We start from the raw sequence: 19,154 nt of genomic DNA on the forward strand, positions 1-19,154 counted from the left end.
AATTGCGGGGGTATCCGTTTTTGGCGAATACATTGTATAGGTGTTCTTCTTCCTCTTTTTGCAGTTCTGGTGTGCTGCAGTGTGTTGTGGCCCTTTTGAATAGTGTCTTGATGCAACTTCATTTGTGTGTGTTAGGGTGGTTGCTATCGTAGTTCAGGACTTGGTCTGTGTGTGTGGCTTTCCTGTATACCTTTGTGGTGAATTCTCCGTTAGGTGTTCTCTGTACCATCACGTCTAGGAATGGGAGTTGGTTGTCCTTTTCTTCCTCTCTAGTGAGGAGATTCAATCAATAAGCACATCGACCTGGACCCAATATACCGACCACTGCAGCGGACAGCTGGAACTGACAACCGGAAGCGGCAGATTCAAACCACTATAAATGCTGGAAGAAACATCACAGAAGCGCTTCACAGGAGGCTCCCAAGCACTGAGGATGTCACCTAGACAGGGGACGAAATGTCTGCAACACAAATTCCCAGCTCGGCGAACAGAACCACAACAACGAGCACCCGAGCTACAAATCTTCTCACAAACTTTGAATTGTAAACAGTATTTTGCTGTCCCCAATAAGAAAAGTGAAAATTAGAACCAAGGGTGGTAAGCAAATGTGTTCTCTATATTTTTAAGAGCTGCAAATAAGTGATGCCTCAGTATTTGATTAACTGTGTAGTTAGACTTATTCCATTTGTAGTGAGTGAGAACAAATGGATTAATAGTATGCCACACAAGGCTTAAAATGATAAATTAGTGGTTATTTAAATGTGGTGTTTACCTAATGACAACGCAGTCTCCAGTCGTCTTAGAAATTCTCAAATATATTTCAGTTTCATTGACCTATACAAGTCTTATCAGTCAAGTAAAACCCAGATCAAAAAGAACCCATTAATTCTAAGTCTTCAACTAAGAACGTGAGCTATGTCTTTTTCTTCTTTCAATAAATGGTTCCTATAAATACCTTTTTTCCACTCTGGTACGCAGTCCTGTTAGACTTGAAAGTCAGCTTTTCTTGTTTTGCTGGTGTCAACAGGCTGAACGGGAATTAGTCATTAATAGGGTCACAGGAGAGCTTGGACTTGTCAGTTTCACAGATGGCTGCCTAAGTTAGATACTAACTTAGAGAGTGGTGGGGGCATGGAATGCGCTGCCTGTGGGAGTGGTAGAGTCAGAATCTTTGGTGACCTTTAAGCGGCAATTGGATAGGTACATGGATGGGTGCTTAAGCTAGGACAAATGTTCGGCACAACATCGTGGGCCGAAGGGCCTATTCTGTGCTGTATTGTTCTATGTTCTATGTTCTATTCCAAAAGGCTTTGGCTCATCTTCGGGAGAATTAATAAATTTTAGTTCATCAGCTCTTTACTGTTGTGTAAGATACTTCGCACTTTGCATGCATTGTATTCATACTGACCGAGAATGTTAACTGAGATGCACTCTTGTCAGTGTCAGAAATTCAGCTGTATAGCTGATCTGTCACCTGATCTGCTGGCTCACAATCTCCCCATTCTTCAGTGACTCTTGACTACCCTGTGACTCTGTGTGAAATTGATACTGTTCCAGTAACTAAACACTATTGCATTATCATTATGTTATTGAATGGAAAGTGGGTTGTTGAATCCAAGTTAAACAGATCAAGTAGCTCTTCTTTCACTTGCTGTAGTCAGAAATGCCATCAGTGGAATTGTAAAGAATGATTCTCTGTATCTCTGGCAATGGTTTACCCGGGTTATTTGTACAAGTTAACATTTATATTGATTGTGAAGCATTTTATCATGGAATGCTGCCAGATATAGAAACTCATTAATCCAGTCTCTTGTTTCATAGAATCATAGAATCCCTATAGTGTGAAAGCAGGCCATTCGGCCCATTGAGTGAACACAGTCCCTCTGAAGAGCATTCCACCCAGACCCCCTGCCCCACTCTATTCCTGTAACCCTGCAATTCTCATGGCTAACCTACCTAGCCTACAAATCTCTGGACACTATGTGCAATTTACCATGGCCAATCCACCTCACCTGCACATCTTTGGAATGGTTTAATTGCCTTACTTTCTTAATAAAATCTTTACTGGATTCACAAATTAGTTTGTAGTTACCTATTGGAATGGAAATTTGACACATTAATTGAAAACTACAGTTTCTTTGATCCTGCACAGGTTTACACATTGCAGGAAGCTGGTAAAAGATAAAATTCCACCTTTTTAACTGCCTAAACAATTTGCATCGTCGTACAAATTGAACCTGCATTTGACTGGTGAACAGAATGGCTATCTACTGTTTTAAACAAGTAGTTTAGAGCCAATTTAATAAACCTTCCCGTATCAGAAAGCTTAAGATATTCTTTCTTCCTTATTTTTGAAAAATAAGAACTCCTCCATTTACTGCTGGAAGCAATGCAAGGTTGTTCATGGAGCCATTGTGAACACCATCATGATTGAGATTAGCAAAATCAAATCGAACTGAGAGAATTTCATAATTTTGGTTTGCTTTGTAAGAATTTGAACTCATAGACATAATACTTGTATTGTGCCTTTCTTGATTTCAGGCCATCTCAATACTTAGAAGTGCAATAACTTTCTCTACCATCATATATGCCTTTCAGTCTATTTAATCTGTAACATTAAGGATCTGGGTGGCACAGCAGTTAGCACTGCTGCCTCACAGCGCCAGAGGTCCGGGTTCAATTCCCGCCTCAGGCGACTGACTGTGTGGAGTTTGCACATTCTCCTTGTGTCTGTGTGGGTTTCCTCCGGATGCTCCAGTTTCCTCCCACAGTCCAAAAACGTGCAGGTTAGGTGTATTGGCCATGCTAAATTGCCCGTAGTGTTAGGTGAAGGGGTAAATGTAGGGGAACGGGTCTGGGTAGGTTGCGCTTCGGTGGGTTGGTGTGGACTTGTTGGGCCGAAGGGCCTGTTTCCACACTAAGTAATTTAATCTAAACTCGCAACAATAGAGTAGCTTGAGATTCCTCTCCTCAGGTACTCTCCTGCTTTGTTGTGCAATTGCCCTTGCCACCCCTTTTTCTCCAGAAAGTCTATGCCTGATCCAGTTATTTTTGCAAATGATCATTCTGTTTCCCCACCTTATTTTCATCTTTTAAAAGTCTTGAACAGGTATTGCCCTAAATCTGTGCCCACCTTTCCAAATAATTTGATGCTCAATTCTTTCCAAACAGGTTTCTACCCTATCAAATCAATGCACAGTTTTGATCAAAGTGGCAAATGGCATCTTCTGTGACAATGCTGTACTTTAACAGGATGTGCCACACAGTCCTGCTCCTGTGTCACTGTAATGTTCCCAAGCTTGGTGAGACTGCCTTAGCTGGTTGATTCTTGCTGATTAATATGGACCAGTGTATCTACGGTCCTGGTTTTCTACTTTAGTCATTTATCTCTATGGTACCCAGAGGATTAGCCTTGAGCCTTTTTGCTTTCTCATTTCCATTTTGCACCTTGATGACATCATCTGACATGTGATAGGTTCCCACAGATACATTAACTACACTCTGCTCTATATTACTGGCAACTCTGTTCACCTTTCTGCTGCCTCAGTGTTAGCAGCCATCTTGTTGATATCTGACCATGGATGAATCATAGTTTCTTTCAGTTAAACATCAAAACCATTTGTCTTCAGCTCTACCATTCATTTTCTACTGTAGACACTCATTCTGCCTCTGTCCCTGTTGCCTGTTGGGCCACATTGTTCACAACTTCCATCCTACCTGATGAAGGAGCAGCACTCCGAAAGCTAATGCTTCCAAATAAACCAGTTGGACTATCACCTGGTGTTTGCATGATTTTTAACTTTGTCCACCCCAGTCCAGCACCAGCTCCTCCACATCATCATGTAAGTATTGGGTGACCTGGTGATGGTATACTAGCCTTTGTGGAGCTATTACAAAATAAAATTTTAATAGCACCATGCACTGGACATGCTGACAACACAAATACATTACAGATTTCCCCTTTGATTCTTTTTTAATGAACCAAACAACTTCAAAAGTAAATAATCACATGAATGTTGGTATTGTAGTCCTACAAGATTATACATTTGAAGTCAGTCTTTCAATGTGTGCCTGCATAATTTTCCAAAAGACTAGCAAAATCCTGTTCAAAGTAACAGATTACCAGGAAAATACTTACCGTTTTTCTCCCATAGGGTACTATAGCTTAACGGACAGATTAATTTCTCTCAAACTATGGTTGAGGATTCCTAGATTAACATACCTTTCATCCATCATTTGATAAACAAGTTTGATATCATAAGGTATTGATGTATGCATACTTGGTAAAATCACAACTTACTCCTTTTTTCTTCTTTAAACTATATTTATGAATCACGTTTAAACAGCTGGTTAATATCACCTGTGCCTGATGTATATGTAACTTCAGCAGAGTGGTTAAGTTAATAATTTTTTAGTGGGCCTCTGAAATACATTATGGAACCAATCAGGGAACAGCCGATTTCAGATCTTATCTTGTGCAGTTAGATAGGATCAATTCATAATTTACAAGAAAGGAAACCACTGGTGAAGAGTGATCTGATAGAATTTAGCGCAGCATAGAGGCTCAGTGGTTAGCACTGCTGCCTTACAGTGCAAGGGACCTGGATTTGGTTCTAACCTTGGGCGACTGACTGTGTGGAGTTTGCACATTCTCCCTATGTCTGCGTGGATTTCCTCCGGGTGCTCCCGTTTCTTTCCACGAATCAAAGATGTGCAGGTTAGGTGAATTGGCCATGCTAAATTGCCCAAAGTGTTCAGAGGTGTGTTGGTGGATAGATGTAGAATAGTAGGGGATTGGGTTTGGATAGGATGCTCTTTGGATGGTCGTTGTGGACTTGTGGGGCTGAAGGGCCTGTTCTGGATTAGAGTGGTGCTGGAAAAGCACAGCAGTTCACGCAGTATCCTGCTCCTGGGATGCTGCCTGCACTGCTGTGCTTTTTCAGCACCACTCTAATCCAGAATCTGGTTTCCAGCATCTGCAATAATTGTTTTTACCTATGAAGGGCCTGTTTCCACACTTGGGATTCTATGATCTGTGAATGTCCCATTGAGTTCAGAGTAATGTGCTTCAGTCTGGAGCTATAATATTAAGCTTAAAGGCAATTACCCCTTGCCTCTCATATGTATGGTAGATTTGGAAATCAGGTTAAAATATTTAGCAGTAGAAAAGCATAGCAACCATTTCATAATTTTAAAATATGCATTTCATTGAGAAATAAAAGGTCCATGTGGAACTTTTTCCATTTATGACTAATGGTAATATTAGATTAAAAGAAGGCGGCTATAGTGTGGTCAAAATGAATAGCAAACTTGAGGAATGAGAGAAATTTTGGTAAAGGATAAGCAAGAAATTGACAGAGGGAGAAAACTGAAGTAAACTATTCAGAATATATATAAGATTTGTGGGCGGCATGGTGGCACAGTGATTAGCACTGCTGCCTCACGGCGCCAGAGACCTGGATTCAATTCCCGCCTTAGGCGACTCTCTGTGTGGAGTTTGCACATTCTTCCCGTGTCTGCGTGGGTTTCCTCCGGGTGCTCTGGTTTCCTCCCACAATCCAAAAATGGCAGGTTAGATGAATTGGCCATGCTAAATTGCCCGTAGTATTAGGTGAAGGGGTAAATGTAGGGGAATGGGTTTGGATGGGTTGCGCTTCGGCAGGTCGGTGTGGACTTGTTGGGCCGAAGGGCCTGTCTCCACACTCTGAGTAATCTAATCTAAATCTAAATCTAAACAATCGTAATATATAATTGAATGCAAAAAGAGAGCACTGCAAGTAAACACCAGTCCCTAAAAATTAGACAAAGTTATAAGGAGCATATTCTTTCACCATCCCTCGTGCCCTTAAAGGTGAGGATGAACTGTTTTGTGAAGTACCACAGTCTGTTTGGTATAGTTACTCCTACAATAACTTTGTGGAAGGACTTGCAAGATTTTGATCCAGAAACATTGAAAGAATGGGAATATATTTCCAAGTTGGGTTGGTGAGTAGCTTGTAGATAAACTTGCAGAAGGTGGCTTTCGCATGAATTTGCTGCCCACATCCTTCTAAATGTTAGCTGTTGTGGGTTTGGTGAATGCAGTCTAAGGAGTGTGTCTTGTAGAAGGTACACACTGCTACTGTGCAATATTGGTGGAGGGAGTAAATATTTTTGGCTTGTGTCCGTCAAGTGGGTTGCTTTGACTTGGATGATATTAAACTTCTTGGGTGTTGTTGGAGCTGCAATCATCCAGACTAGTGGGAAACATTCTATAAGATTTCTGACTTGTGCCATGTAGATACTGGACCAGCTTTGGGCTGTAGAGAGGTGAATTATTCACTGTAGCCTCTGACTTGCTTTTGTCCCCACAATTTTGGCTAATAAAGTTTAGTTTTTGGTCAATAGTAACTCCCCAGGATATTGATAGGTGGAATTCAGTGATGGTAATGCCATTCAATGCCAAGGGGTGACAGTTAGATTTTATCTAGTTAGAAATAGTCTTTGTCTGTCACTTGTGTGGTACGAATGCCACTTGCCACCTTTCAGTCCAAACCTGGATATTGCCCAGGTCTTTACTGCATTTGGATATGCTCAGCTCTGACCTTATGAATGGAAAGTTATTGATAAAGTAGCTGAAGATAGTTGGAAGAAGAATACTATCCTGAGGAACTGTGAAGATGGGCCTTCCATAAGTATTGTGCAGTGGTCTTACATCTGTCCATGGCAATACAGGTATCTCCAACAGGCAGATTGGTGACCGTGATGTCCTGGAGGGATAGCTGAGTTGACCTCCAACTGCAGTGAACATCTTCCTTTGTGCCAGGTATGCTTCCAACCGGTGAAAAATCGTCTCCTTAGTTATCATTTGTTCCACTTTTGCTAGGGTTCCTTGGTACCACCTTTGGTCTTATCTCATCTCTGGAATCTAGCTCTTTAGTCCGTGTTTGAACTAAGGCTATAAGGAGGTCAGATGCTGAGTAGTCCTAGCAGTGCACAAACTGAGCAATCACGAGCATTTTATTGCTAATCTAATACTGCTTGAAAGCAAAGTTGATAACCCCTTCCACCATTTTACTGATGATTGAAAGTAGACAGATGGCGAGCTGATTGCCGAGGTTGGATTTGTTCTGCTGCTTCTTTACAGGACATACATGGGCAGTTTTAATGTTGGCTTCTGTGAGTGTAGTCGCTGCACTGGAACAACTGGACTCAGGACTTGGCAGGTTTTGAAGCACAAGTCTTCAAGACTGTGTTGTCAGGGTCCATAACCTTAGAGTATCCAATGCCTCTTGTTATCATGTAGAATGAATTGTATTGATATAAGAGTAGCATCTGTCATGTTGGGGTAGGCTGAGTGGGATCATCAATTGAGTAGTTCTGGCTGAAGATTGTTGCTAATTTCAGCCCTTATGTTTGCACTGATGTGCTGTGGTTCTCTATTATTGATGATGGGAACAGTTGTGTAGTGTACTCTTGTAAGTCTGGTACAGCAGTAGAGCTTAGATCTGATTCGTTGGCTGTAGAACTGCTTCTCTCTATCACTTGATGTTTGGTATGCAAGTAATCCTAGAATGTTGTTTCACTAGATTGACACCTGATTTGTAGGTATATCTAGGACTGCTCCTGGCATGCCCCCCTACATTCTTCATTGAACCAGGATTGAACCTCTGGGTTGGTGGTAATCATAAAGTAAGGAATATGCTATGCGATGAAGGTTACAAATTGTTTTGGGAGTATGTTTCTGCTGATATATCGATGGCCCACAGTACCTTGTGGATGCCCATTTTTGAATTGCGATATCTGTTCAAAATCTATCCCATTTAGGAAAGTGATAGTGCCACACAACACAGTGGAGAGGATTTTGAATATGAAGGTGGGCCTTCCACAAGGACTGTGCAGTGGTCTTACCTGTGCTGTCATGGACAGATGTATTTGCAACAGGCAGATTGGTGACCATGATGTCATGTATGCTTTTCCCTCTTGATTCCCTCGCCGCCTACTGCAGATCCAGTTTTGCGGCTATGTCCTTTAGAATTCTATCAGCTCAATCAGTGTTGATGCAAGTGAGCTGCTCTTGGGGATGGACATTAAACTCCCCCCAACGAGAGTACATCCTGCACCTGGGAATGCTGAAGGGGCAACAGTGGTGGTAATCTGCAGGCAGTTTCCTTGCATATATTTGACCTGGGTAGTACCTCAGCTCCTGTAATTTATTTTTGTTGGTCTCCATTTGAAAGTCTTTTCCCAGGGGTGGGGGAGTCCAGAACTAGAGGGCATAGTTTAGGGTGAGAGGGGAAAGATATAAAAGAGACCTAAGGGGCAACTTTTTCACGCAGAGGGTGGTACGTGTATGGAATGAGCCATCAGAGGAAGTGGTGGAGGCTAGTACGATTGCAACATTTAAAAGGCATTTGGATGGGTATATGAATAGGAAGTGTTTAGAAGGATATCGGCTGGGTGTTGGCAGGTGAGACAAGATTGGGTTGGGATATCTGGTCGGCATGGACGAGTTGGACTGAAGGGTTTTTTTAGATTTGTTTTTAGATTACTTAGAGTGTGGAAACAGACCCAACAAGTCCACGCCGACCTGCCAAAGCACAACCCACCCAGACCCATTCCCCTACATTTACCCCTTCACCTAACCCTATGGGCAATTTAGCATGGCCAATTCACCTAACCTGCACGTTTTTGGACTGTGGGAGGAAACCGGAGCACCCGGAGGAAACCCACGCAGACACTGGGAGAATGTGCAAACTCCACACAATCAGTCGCCTGAGATGGGAATTGAACCCGGATCTCTGGCGCTGTGAGGCAGCAGTGCTGACCACTGTGCCACCGTGCCGCCCTCAATTTGTTTGTTTCTGTGCTCTACATCTCTAGGACTCTAAAGGTATTATTTCATTGGAAGCAATTCAAAGAATTTCGCTAGGATGATTCTAGGACAGAGAGATTGTCTTACGATTTAAAGGTTAATCAGATTAGGACCTTGCTCATTGGAGTTTAGAAGAATGAGAGGTGATCTCATTGAAACACAGGATTCTTAAGGGTCTTGACAGGGTAAATGCTGAGAGGATGTTTCCCTTTATCATAGAGTCTGGGAACAAAGGGCATGGTCTCAGAATAAAGGGGCATCAAATTATGACTAAGATGAGGAAGAATTTCTTCTCCTAAAGGGTTGAGCGTTTGGAACTCCTTCCAATGTAGAGCTATGGGGACAGATTCCTTTTGAATTTTTAAGGCAGAGATAGATTCTTGATCAGTCAAGGAATTGAGGGTTACATGGAAAAAGCACGAAAGTGAATGTTAGGAATGTTGGATCAGCCTTAGTTATTTATCATTCTGCTGCACATGTTGCATTAGCAGGCTTCAGAAGAATGCTGATGGTTGTATTTGGGAACTGCTTAGTGTTCTAGGCAGGCTGCTAGGATCACGTACAGAGTCAGTGTCTATTTTTATTTCCAATAGCTACTTCAGTTAATCTCTTTAAACATCTGAAGGTGCTCCAAAGTAGGTGGGACTCAAAACCAGATCTCTGGGCCCAGAGGAAGGGGCACTATCACTGCTTTGGATGTAGGTCTGCTTGCTGAGTTGGAAGGTTCATTTCCAGATCGACTTGGTAATATCTTCAGTGGGCCTCAGGTGAAACACTGCTGATAATTCCTGTTTTCTATTTACATGTTTGGGTTTCTTTGGGTCTGGAACAAAACATCTGGAAATGAACCTTCCAGCTCAGCGAGCAAACCTACATCCAGAACCTCAACCTGAGCTACAAATCTTCTCAAAACTCACCACTGGGCTCCTCCATTTTTTTCTAATGAAGAATGAGTGATTAACCTGATCAACTGTGGAATTCACCATGATGGAGCATCTCAGAGCAAATCTAATAGCATTTGACAAGGCAGAAAATGCTGCCATGAAGGTTTAGACAACTGGAGTCTTGATTTTGGGTACCAGTGATAAAAGGAATTTTCAGGATGGTGCAAGAATGTTGTGCTCAGTTTTCCAATAGTAATGAAGTGTAGCTAGAATTGATTGTCTTGGAGGAAGACATACTGTCTTCTCCTCCTCTAGAGGGCCAAAGCCTGCTAATTACCACAGTAGTAGTGTTGCTGGTGTCTGTGAAACAACTAGCCCAGATAGCTATAACCAATGTAGAGATGATATAGTCTGGAGATGTGCCTTCCAAAATCAAAGGTCTTCATGGTTGTCCTCCAAGGCCTTCTGCATTATCTTTATTACTAGTTTAGAAAGCTTTCACTGCATAAGCAGTCCAGAACTAGAGGGCATAGTTTAGGGTGAGAGGGGAAAGATATAAAAGAGACCTAAGGGGCAACTTTTTCACGCAGAGGGTGGTACGTGTATGGAATGAGCTGCCAGAGGAAATGGTGAAGGCTGGTACAATTGCAGCATTTAAAAGGCATTTGGTTGGGTATATGATTAGGAAGGGTTTGGAGGGCTATGAGCCGGGTGCTGGCAGGTGGGACTAGATTGGGTTGGGATATCTGGTCGGCATGGACAGGTTGGACCGAAGGGTCTGTTTCCATGCTGTACATCTCTGACTCGAACTTTCTTTACCTTTTTGTTTTGATAGGAACACATTTATGTTCCCTATTAAGTAAACCAATTATCTGTTATTGTACTCTCTCTTTGACCCTCTTTCCTTTATTCTGCTTGATTCTCTGTGGTATCATGAACCATTTTTGTCAGAGCCAACTTTTTCATTTTAATCTCAGCACTCTTTGAGTGTCCATCCATTTCCTTCACAGAACTGTCAGTCAGTACCTGCATCCTCATCATCTCTCAGGAGGCTTTTTTTCTGCTAATCTACTGTTTTACTTGCCAGTCATTAATTCCAAACTACCTTGGCTCAAACCCTTTTCCACTTCTTCTCTGAATTTAGCTCTCTTCTCATTTACCATTGTCAACTTCGATTACTGCTTGTTCTTTTTCATTACTTCTCAGAACCAAATATTTGGATTGCTGTTTCTCGAAAATGATATCCTGCTGAGGAATATTCCTCTAATTCTACTAGTTGCAAGATGTTTTTCCTTTTACATTGAGCTGTAAACACAAAATTGAAGAAATTTCTCCACACATTTTAGGAATTCTTTTTTACACTTCTTTTGCTCCAGTTCACACAAGGATAATTGATTTCTACAGTAGCACTCTTGTTGTTCGTGTATTTTTCTGAAGTTTGTGCGCTGGTACGATCCTGCTTTTCCTTCCTGTTAATTTCATGTAGAGTAAGCAGCAGACCTACTCACGCTTACTAACTCATATTAACTCTTGCCATGTCTGTAACAGTAGTTAATTCAATATTTCCAGGTTTTTTTTTTATTCCTCCTGACTAAATAGTAGCTAGGGCTTCCCCTTTATTTGAACAAATTCACCATTTTGTAACTATATTGTTTGAGGCAAACAGTACCTGCAATAATTGAGTTGAAACAAGAAGAAAAATAAACTGATAATAATTCTAAAATAAAAAAACAGAAATGATGGAAAATTCCATTTGGTCAGTTTGCATCTGCGTTGATGGCCAACAAGTTAATATTGCAATAATAAAAGCAATGCACTGTGGCTGTTGGAGATCTGAAGTACAAACAGAAACTCAGCAGGTCTGGTAGCATCTATAACTCTTTTTGGTGTCACAATAGACTGGAAAAGTTAACTTTGTGTTTATCACCACAGGTGCTGTCTGAACTGAGTTTCTCCAGCACTTTGTTTACAGTTAACATTGCATGCTTGGATTCCTTATCAGAATGACAGGGTAGTGGGTGGATCTAATTGGAATGCTCTTCAGAAGGTTGGTGTGGACCTAATGGGCCGAATGCCCTGCTTCCGTGCTAGAGGCATTGAGCGTAATCTTTCAATCCTCCTGAGGTATATGGATGCTATCACAGCATTGGAGAATGGCAAATTAAAGCCAAGATTAGAGTGGTGCTGGGAAAGCACAGCAGGACAGGCAGCATCCAAGGAGCAGGAAAATTGACGTTTTGGGCAAAAGCCCTTCATCGAAAGACAGAGTTAACTTTTCCAGTCTATTGTGACACCAAAAAGAGTTACGTAAGCTACCATTCCTGATGGCTGAAATGTCAATTTTTCCTGCTCCTCAGATACTGCCTGACCTGCTGTTCTTTTCCAGCACCACTCTAATCTCCAGCATCTGCAGTATCCACTTCTGCCTAATGGCAAAGTTAACCCCATCATTCATAAGCTGAAAATGTGTTGCTGGAAAAGCGCAGCAGGTCAGGCAGCATCCAAGGAGCAGGAGAATCGACATTTCGGGCATGAGCCCTTCTTCAGGAATGAGGGATTTGGGGGAGGGGTGTTGGAAATGCGATAGGTGGAAAGAGGTTAAGGTGAGGGTGATAGGCCAGAGTGGAGGTGGGGGCTGAGAGGTCTGGAAGAAGATTGCAGGTTAGGAAGGCAGTGCTGAGTTCAAGGGTTGGGACTGAGACAAGGTGGGGGAGACAATGAGGAAACTGGAGAAATCGGAGTTCATCCCTTGTGGTTGGAGGGTTCCTAGGCGGAAGATGAGGCACTCTTCCTCCAACCGTTGTGTTACTATGGTCTGGCGATGGAGGAGTCCAAGGACCTGCATGTCCATGGTGGAGTGGGAGGGGGAGTAAAAGTGTTGATCCATGGGGTGGTTGGTCCGGGTGTCCCAGAGGTGTTCTCTGAAACGTTCCGCAAGTAGGCGGCCTGTCTCCCCAATATAGAGGAGGCCACATCGGGTGCAGCAAATGATGTGTGGGGAGATGCAGGTGAATTTGTGGCGGATATGGAAGGATCCCTTGGGGCCTTGGAGGGAAGTAAGGGGGGAGGTGTGAGCGCAAGTTTTGCATTTCTTGCAGTTGCAGGGTAAGGTGCCGGGAGTGGAGGTTGGGTTGATGGGGGGTGTGTGGACCTGATGAGGGAGTGGTCTTTTCGGAACGCTGATAGGGGAGGGGAGGGAAATATATCCCTGGTGGTGGGGTCCATTTGGAGGTGGCGGAAATGACGACGGATGATACGATGTATATGGAGGTTGGTGGGGTGGTAGGTGAGGACCAGTGGGGTTCTGTCCTGGTGGCGATTGGAGGGGGGGGGCTCAAGGGCGGAGGAGCGGGAAGTGGAGGTGATACGGTGGAGAGCATTATCAACCACATCTGGGGGGAAATTGCGGTCTTGAGGCCATCTGGGTTGTACGTTTTTGGAACTGGTCCTCCTGGGAGCAGATGCGGCGGAGACGAAGGAATTGGGAATATGGAATGGTGTTTTTACAGGGGGCAGGATGGGAGGAGGTGTAGTCTAGGTAGCTGTGGGAGTCGGTCATTTATAGTAAATGTCCAACCACCAGGGATGAACTCGGATTTCTCCAGTTTCCTCATTTCCCCTCCTCCACCTTGTCTCAGTCCCAACCCTCGAACTCAGCACCGCCTTCCTAACCTGCAATCTTCTTCCTGACCTCTCCACCCCAACCCCCACTCCAGCCTATCACCCTCCCCTTATCACCCTCCCCTTATCACCCTCCCCTTATCACCCTCCCCTTATCACCCTCCCCTTATCACCCACCCCTTATCACCCACCCCTTATCACCCTCCCCTTATCACCCTCCCCTTATCACCCTCCCCTTATCACCCTCCCCTTATCACCCTCCCCTTATCACCCTCCCCTTATCACCCTCCCCTTATCACCCTCCCCTTATCACCCTCCCCTTATCACCCTCCCCTTATCACCCTCCCCTTATCACCCTCCCTCCACCTATCGCAGTTCCAACACCCCTCCCCCAAGTCCCTCCTCGCTACCTTTTATCTTAGCCTGCTTGGCACACTTTCCTCATTCCTGAAGAAGGGCTCATGCCCGAAACGTCGATTCTGCTGCTCCTTGGATGCTGTCTGTCCTGCTGCGCTTTTCCAGCAACACGTTTTCAACTCTGATCTCCAGCATCTGCAGTCCTCTCATTCTCCCATCATTCATAAACTGTGTAAGGATGAACCCAGCAAATACAGACCAATCAACTTAACTTTCATGGTGGGAAGGCTTTTCAAAACAGTGTCTTGAATCAGTCACTTGGGCAAATGTAGATTGATTAAGGATAGCCAGCATGGTTGGGTTAAAGATAAGTTGTATTTAACTAACTTGCTTGAGATTTTTGACGTAACTAAGAAGTTTGCTGATGGTAATGTAATTGATGTGGAGCACAAAGACTTCCAAATGGTTTTGACAAGTGCTACATAAAAGGCTTATCAGCAAAGTTGCAGTCCATATAATTAAAGGGTTAGTGAAAACAAAAATAAAGAATTGATCGAGTGATAGAAACAGAGTTGTGGTGAATGGTTTTTCTCAGATTGAAGAAAATTATATACTGGGTTCCCTGGAATGATCCTAGGACCACAGCTTTTCATTTTCTATATTAACAAGCTAGACTTTGTCCACGCCACTGTTGCACAATTTGTAGATGATGTTAAACATGGAATCACTAAACTTTGAGGATAGTGATAAGCTTCAAGAAGGCATATGCAGGCTGATATGGATGAACAAGTTGGTGATGGGATTTAATCAGAAAATGGAGAGTTGATTCATTTTGGTAGGAAGAATAAAGAAAGATAAGATAAAGTAAACAGCCTCCTTCAACAAGGGCTGCAGGTTAGAGGAGGCTGGGATATTTATGTACATATCACTTGATGGCAGGTTAGGTTGATAAACTGTATGGGATTCTGGGCATATAACAAAACACCATGTTAGGTTCTTTTCCTTGAGATTCTTACGCACTCGATGCGACTGCAGACGCCAACTTCTGTGAACAACCAAATTTATTAAGCAAGTACAAGGTGTGGAGGAACTTTTAACACTCTTTGCAATGTTTGCGAAGCCATGTCAAGGGATCTGTCTGATCAAAGGGACAGTTCTTCCTGTATACAGTACAAGAGTTTCACATTACAGTCAGTAACGCCCACAAGATGACTCCCAACCATCCCCCCGCCCTCAGTCACATGCGACTCAAGACACTTGGTGATCGCATCATTTTCAGAAACAATATCATGTAAATCATCCCTTTAATGGTCAAATCTGTTGTGAATTGCTTTTTTTTAAACTGCAGGAAGCAGTCAGAATTTTAATTGCAATGTTCTTATTGATTCTGAATAGGAGATCATGACAATGTAAATTCCTTTACTCTGAATAACTTGGCCATGCAAATGGCTCTGAATGGCATACATTCTACCTGCAAGACAGACATACCACCCTACCCCCCCAGGAAATCCAATTTCTGCAGGTCAGCAGAGAAAATTAACCCTTTAATATCACAACCAAGCACAAAAAAGGAAGTTCTAGCAAATCTTTCAACGACACTGGTTTGACCTCACCTCGAATACCATGTTCAATTCTGGGCACGCTGCACTTCAGGAGGAATGTGAATACAGTGGAGAGGGTGGAAAAATAATGGATTTGACTGGTTTCAGAAATAAAGCATTATAGCAATGAGAATATATCCGAAAAGTTGGGACTGTTGTCCTTGGAGAAGAAAGGAGGTGATTAGTTAGGTTTTGTTCAAAATCATGGGGCGTCCTGACACAGCAGGTAGGAAACAAACTGTTCCTATTAGCAGAAGGATTGAGACGGAGTCAATATGATTTGAAATGAATGGTGAAAGCTGCAATTGATAGGAGAAGTACAATTGTGCAGCACTGTTAGATTCTGGAGTGCGCTGCTTAAGAATCTGGTGAAGGCAGATTCAATTTAGGCCTTTAGCAGGGAATTGAATGATTATCTGAAGTGAAGAAAACTGTTACAAGGCTATAGGCCAGGGACCAAGGTGGGAGTGAAATGGAACAAGGGAAGAGGTGCATAACAGGACATCCTCTTGTGCTATAATCAATCTGTAATGCTATAAATCGCATTTAAAACTAGATAATTTTAAAAAAATTCTCTTATGCACATCTTTGCATTGATTTATGTATTTTGTGATCATTTTTGGACAGGACCTAGTTTCTTATTGTATTATTTCTTTTTCTAACCAAATACGAAGAATTTTCATTCTATGCTTTTCATTTCCAGGTGACTCAAGACTCTGCTTTCTGGTTCTGGTGACAGGCTGTGTATCTGTAGGGAGGATCCGTGACACTGACATATGTAAGATTACCACAACAGATTTTGTTCCACTTCAAGAAGAAACAACAGATGAAGAACGAATCACTGCCTTAAGGAAACTGCTGAACTCTGGGATGTTTTATTTTTCATCAGCTTCTGGTTCGACTTTTGATCTTAGTCTGTGTGCACAGAAGCTGTATGCAAAAGACCATGAGGCGGGAATCCGATTTTTCTGGTTAGATTACTGTTTTAAATGATTTAATGCTATTAGAAACTGACAAGTTACCAAAAATACTGATGACCCCTGCTCCCTCCACTGCATGGTAAAACCTTCATGGAGTGTGGAATGGGCAATAGAAACCACAAAGCCCCACAAACTTTATTCCTCACGCACAGGTTGAATTTCTGCTCAGTCAGGAGACTTTTAATGTAATAACTGTGACCCACATCCACGAGACCCACTCCCGTTCTAGCTTCTAGTAATTTTTGCTGGCACATGTTAAGAATTTGTTAACCATCCTGCTCACCACACTTCTGCCATTTTTGGCTCTGTTGCAGGGCTGAACATTTCAAACCCCCTCACAGTTTTAGTAGAGTCAGACCCAGTTCACTAGCTATAGTTCATGATCTGATGAAGGAGGTGGGAACCATTGCTGTGCCCTAGACACAAGTCAACAGCAAAAAATAAACAGTCATTCAACATTTTCATTGGTATACATTTCCCCTCTTACCTTGTCACAACTCTGTCAGTCAATCACCAGTCATGATATCAATTTAACAAAGCTTGCATCCATTTCGGATGTCCAAAGGTTTGGCCAACGAAGTAGATTTTAGAAAGCATCATAAAGGGAAAAATGAAGTAAGAAGATGGAGAAATGTTGTAAGGGAATTCCAGAGCTTGGGACCTGGGCAGCTAATGGCATGATATTTGATGATGGAGCAAGTAAAATTGGGGTCATTTCCAGAGGCCAGAATTAGAAGAGTGCAGATGTTCAGAGCCTGTGGGACTTGATGTGAGCTTGCCTCCAGGAGAGAGTTTTACATGCTGCAGCATTGCTTATGCTACTTCCCATAACATAAGAAATAGGCACGAATGCTGTGATACTGAAGAATCCAACAGACATTTATTACAACTAATTACATACATGTCAGAGCTAAAACTGAGCTGTTTGGTTACAGCAGAGGATCATGCTTCCAGTAACGTGTCATGCCTCAGGTGATCTAAGGTGAGATGGAGCATGACATCTGTTTACTCTTATGTTACCTCCCATGTGCAGTGACAATATCATGAGCTTGTCTATTAGAAATATACTGACTGTGAAATATAATACAACAGGTGAGGGGAGATTATGTAAATAGGGAGGAGCAAGGTCAAGGGGGGCTGTGTTGAAAACAAAGATGGCAGTTTTAAAGTCAGGTGACAATGTAAATCAGCAAGCTTCAGAGTGAGAGGGGAATGGGACTTGGTACTAGTTAAAGCATAGGTAGCAGAAGTTTGGATGACCTTGAATTTACAAAGGGTAGAATGTGAGACAACAATCAAGAATGTGTTGAAGTAGTTGATTCTAAAAGTAACCAAGGCAGAACTGAAGGTTTCAGTAGCAATTCTTGAGATAGGAGTGAAGTGAGGTGATGAACTGGGCTTGGAAATAGGGCATCTTGTTGATGATATGAATGTGAATTTGGAAGTGGAACTGAAGATGAAATGTGACAACAAGGCTGTGGAGAAACTAATAGAAACACATACATCAGAACATCTATCCTGTGCTGTAAGATTCTAGGACCTTTTGCATAACTTTCATAAACACTAAACGTGACCCTTAGAGCAACAGCTGCTTTCAATCCACCTTGTTTGTACCCTTCAAAACAGCTGCTTTCTATTCTCTCTGTCTATACACACACCTCAATCAGGTCCCCTGTCAGTTTTTTCTGCTCAAAAGAAACCAACCTGATCTTATCCACTCTTTTTTTTCCAAAACTAAACCTCTGTATCCCAGGTAACATCCTGGTCAATCTGCAGTGCATTCTCCCAGTACAATCACATCCTTCCTATCATATAATGACCAGAAGTGCACACTGTACTTGAGCTGCAGCCTAACCAAAGTCTTATCCAGCTCCAACCTAAGTTCTCTGCTGTTAGAATTCTGCTACAACCGATAAAGTCTTCACTACTCTATTACCCTGCTGCCACCTTGAGATCTTTGGACAAGCACTTCAAGATTCCTCTGTTCCTCTAAGCTTCCTATAGAGCTTCCCCCCTGTATTCCATGAGATCTAACCTTGCTGATCAGTCTCCCATGGGGATCTCACAGAATATAGGGAGAACTAGCCATTTGGATACAGAACTGGATCAAAGGTGGAAGACAGAGGGTGGTGGTGGAGGGTTGTTTTTCAGACTGGAGGCCTGTGACCAGTGGAGTGCCACAAGGATCGGTGCTGGGCCCTCTACTTTTTGTCATTTACATATATGATTTGGATGCGAGCATAAGTGGTACAGTTAGTAAGTTTGCAGATGACACCAAAATTGGAGGTGTAGTGGGCAGCAAAGAGGGTTACCTCAGATTAAAACAGGATCTGGACCAGATGGGCCAATGGGCTGAGAAATGGCAGATGGAGTTTAATTCCAATAAATGCAAGGTGCTGCATTTTGGGAAAGAAAATCTTAGCAGGACTTATACACTTAATGGTAAAGTTCTAGGGAGTGTTGCTGAACAAAGAGACCCTGGAGTGCAGGTTCATACCTCCTAGGAAGTGGAGTCACAGGTAGATAGGATACGGAAGAAGGCGTTTGGTATGCTTTCCTTTATCGGTCAGAGTATTGAGCACAGGAGTGGCGGTTGTACAGGACATTGGTTAGGCTACTGTTGGAATATTATGTGCAATTCTGGTCTCCTTCCTATCGGAAAGATGTTGTGAAAATTGAAAGGGTTCAGAAAAGATTTACAAGGATGTTGCCAGGGTTGGAGGATTTGAGCTATAGGGAGAGGCTGAACAGGTTGGGGCTGTTTTCCCTGGAGCGTCGGAAGCTGAGGGGTGACCTTTGTAGAGGTTTACAAAATTGAGGGGCATGGATAGGATAAATAGACAAAGTCTTTTGCCTG

The 19,154-nt window shown here is 42.8% G+C and overlaps 1 protein-coding gene across 3 annotated transcripts in view; it reads left to right on the forward strand.

The window, feature by feature from the left end:
• LOC122553185 (polyphosphatidylinositol phosphatase SYNJ2-like) overlaps positions 1 to 19,154 on the forward strand; it is a 244,735-nt gene that overhangs the window by 50,978 nt on the left and 174,603 nt on the right. For all 3 annotated transcript variants that reach the window (XR_015758472.1, XM_087991469.1, XM_087991468.1), the window contains exon 3: positions 16,021 to 16,288. Coding sequence is in view for 2 of the 3 variants with exons in the window: in XM_087991469.1 (XP_087847595.1) it covers positions 16,021 to 16,288 (268 nt within the window). In the remaining variant the exon portion in view is untranslated. The remainder of the gene's footprint in view (positions 1 to 16,020; positions 16,289 to 19,154) is intronic.

This window comes from Chiloscyllium plagiosum, unplaced genomic scaffold (assembly GCF_037043375.1).
Source record: "Chiloscyllium plagiosum isolate Xiang-an unplaced genomic scaffold, Cpla_swu_hap1 HiC_scaffold_10, whole genome shotgun sequence".
NCBI lineage: Eukaryota > Metazoa > Chordata > Chondrichthyes > Orectolobiformes > Hemiscylliidae > Chiloscyllium > Chiloscyllium plagiosum.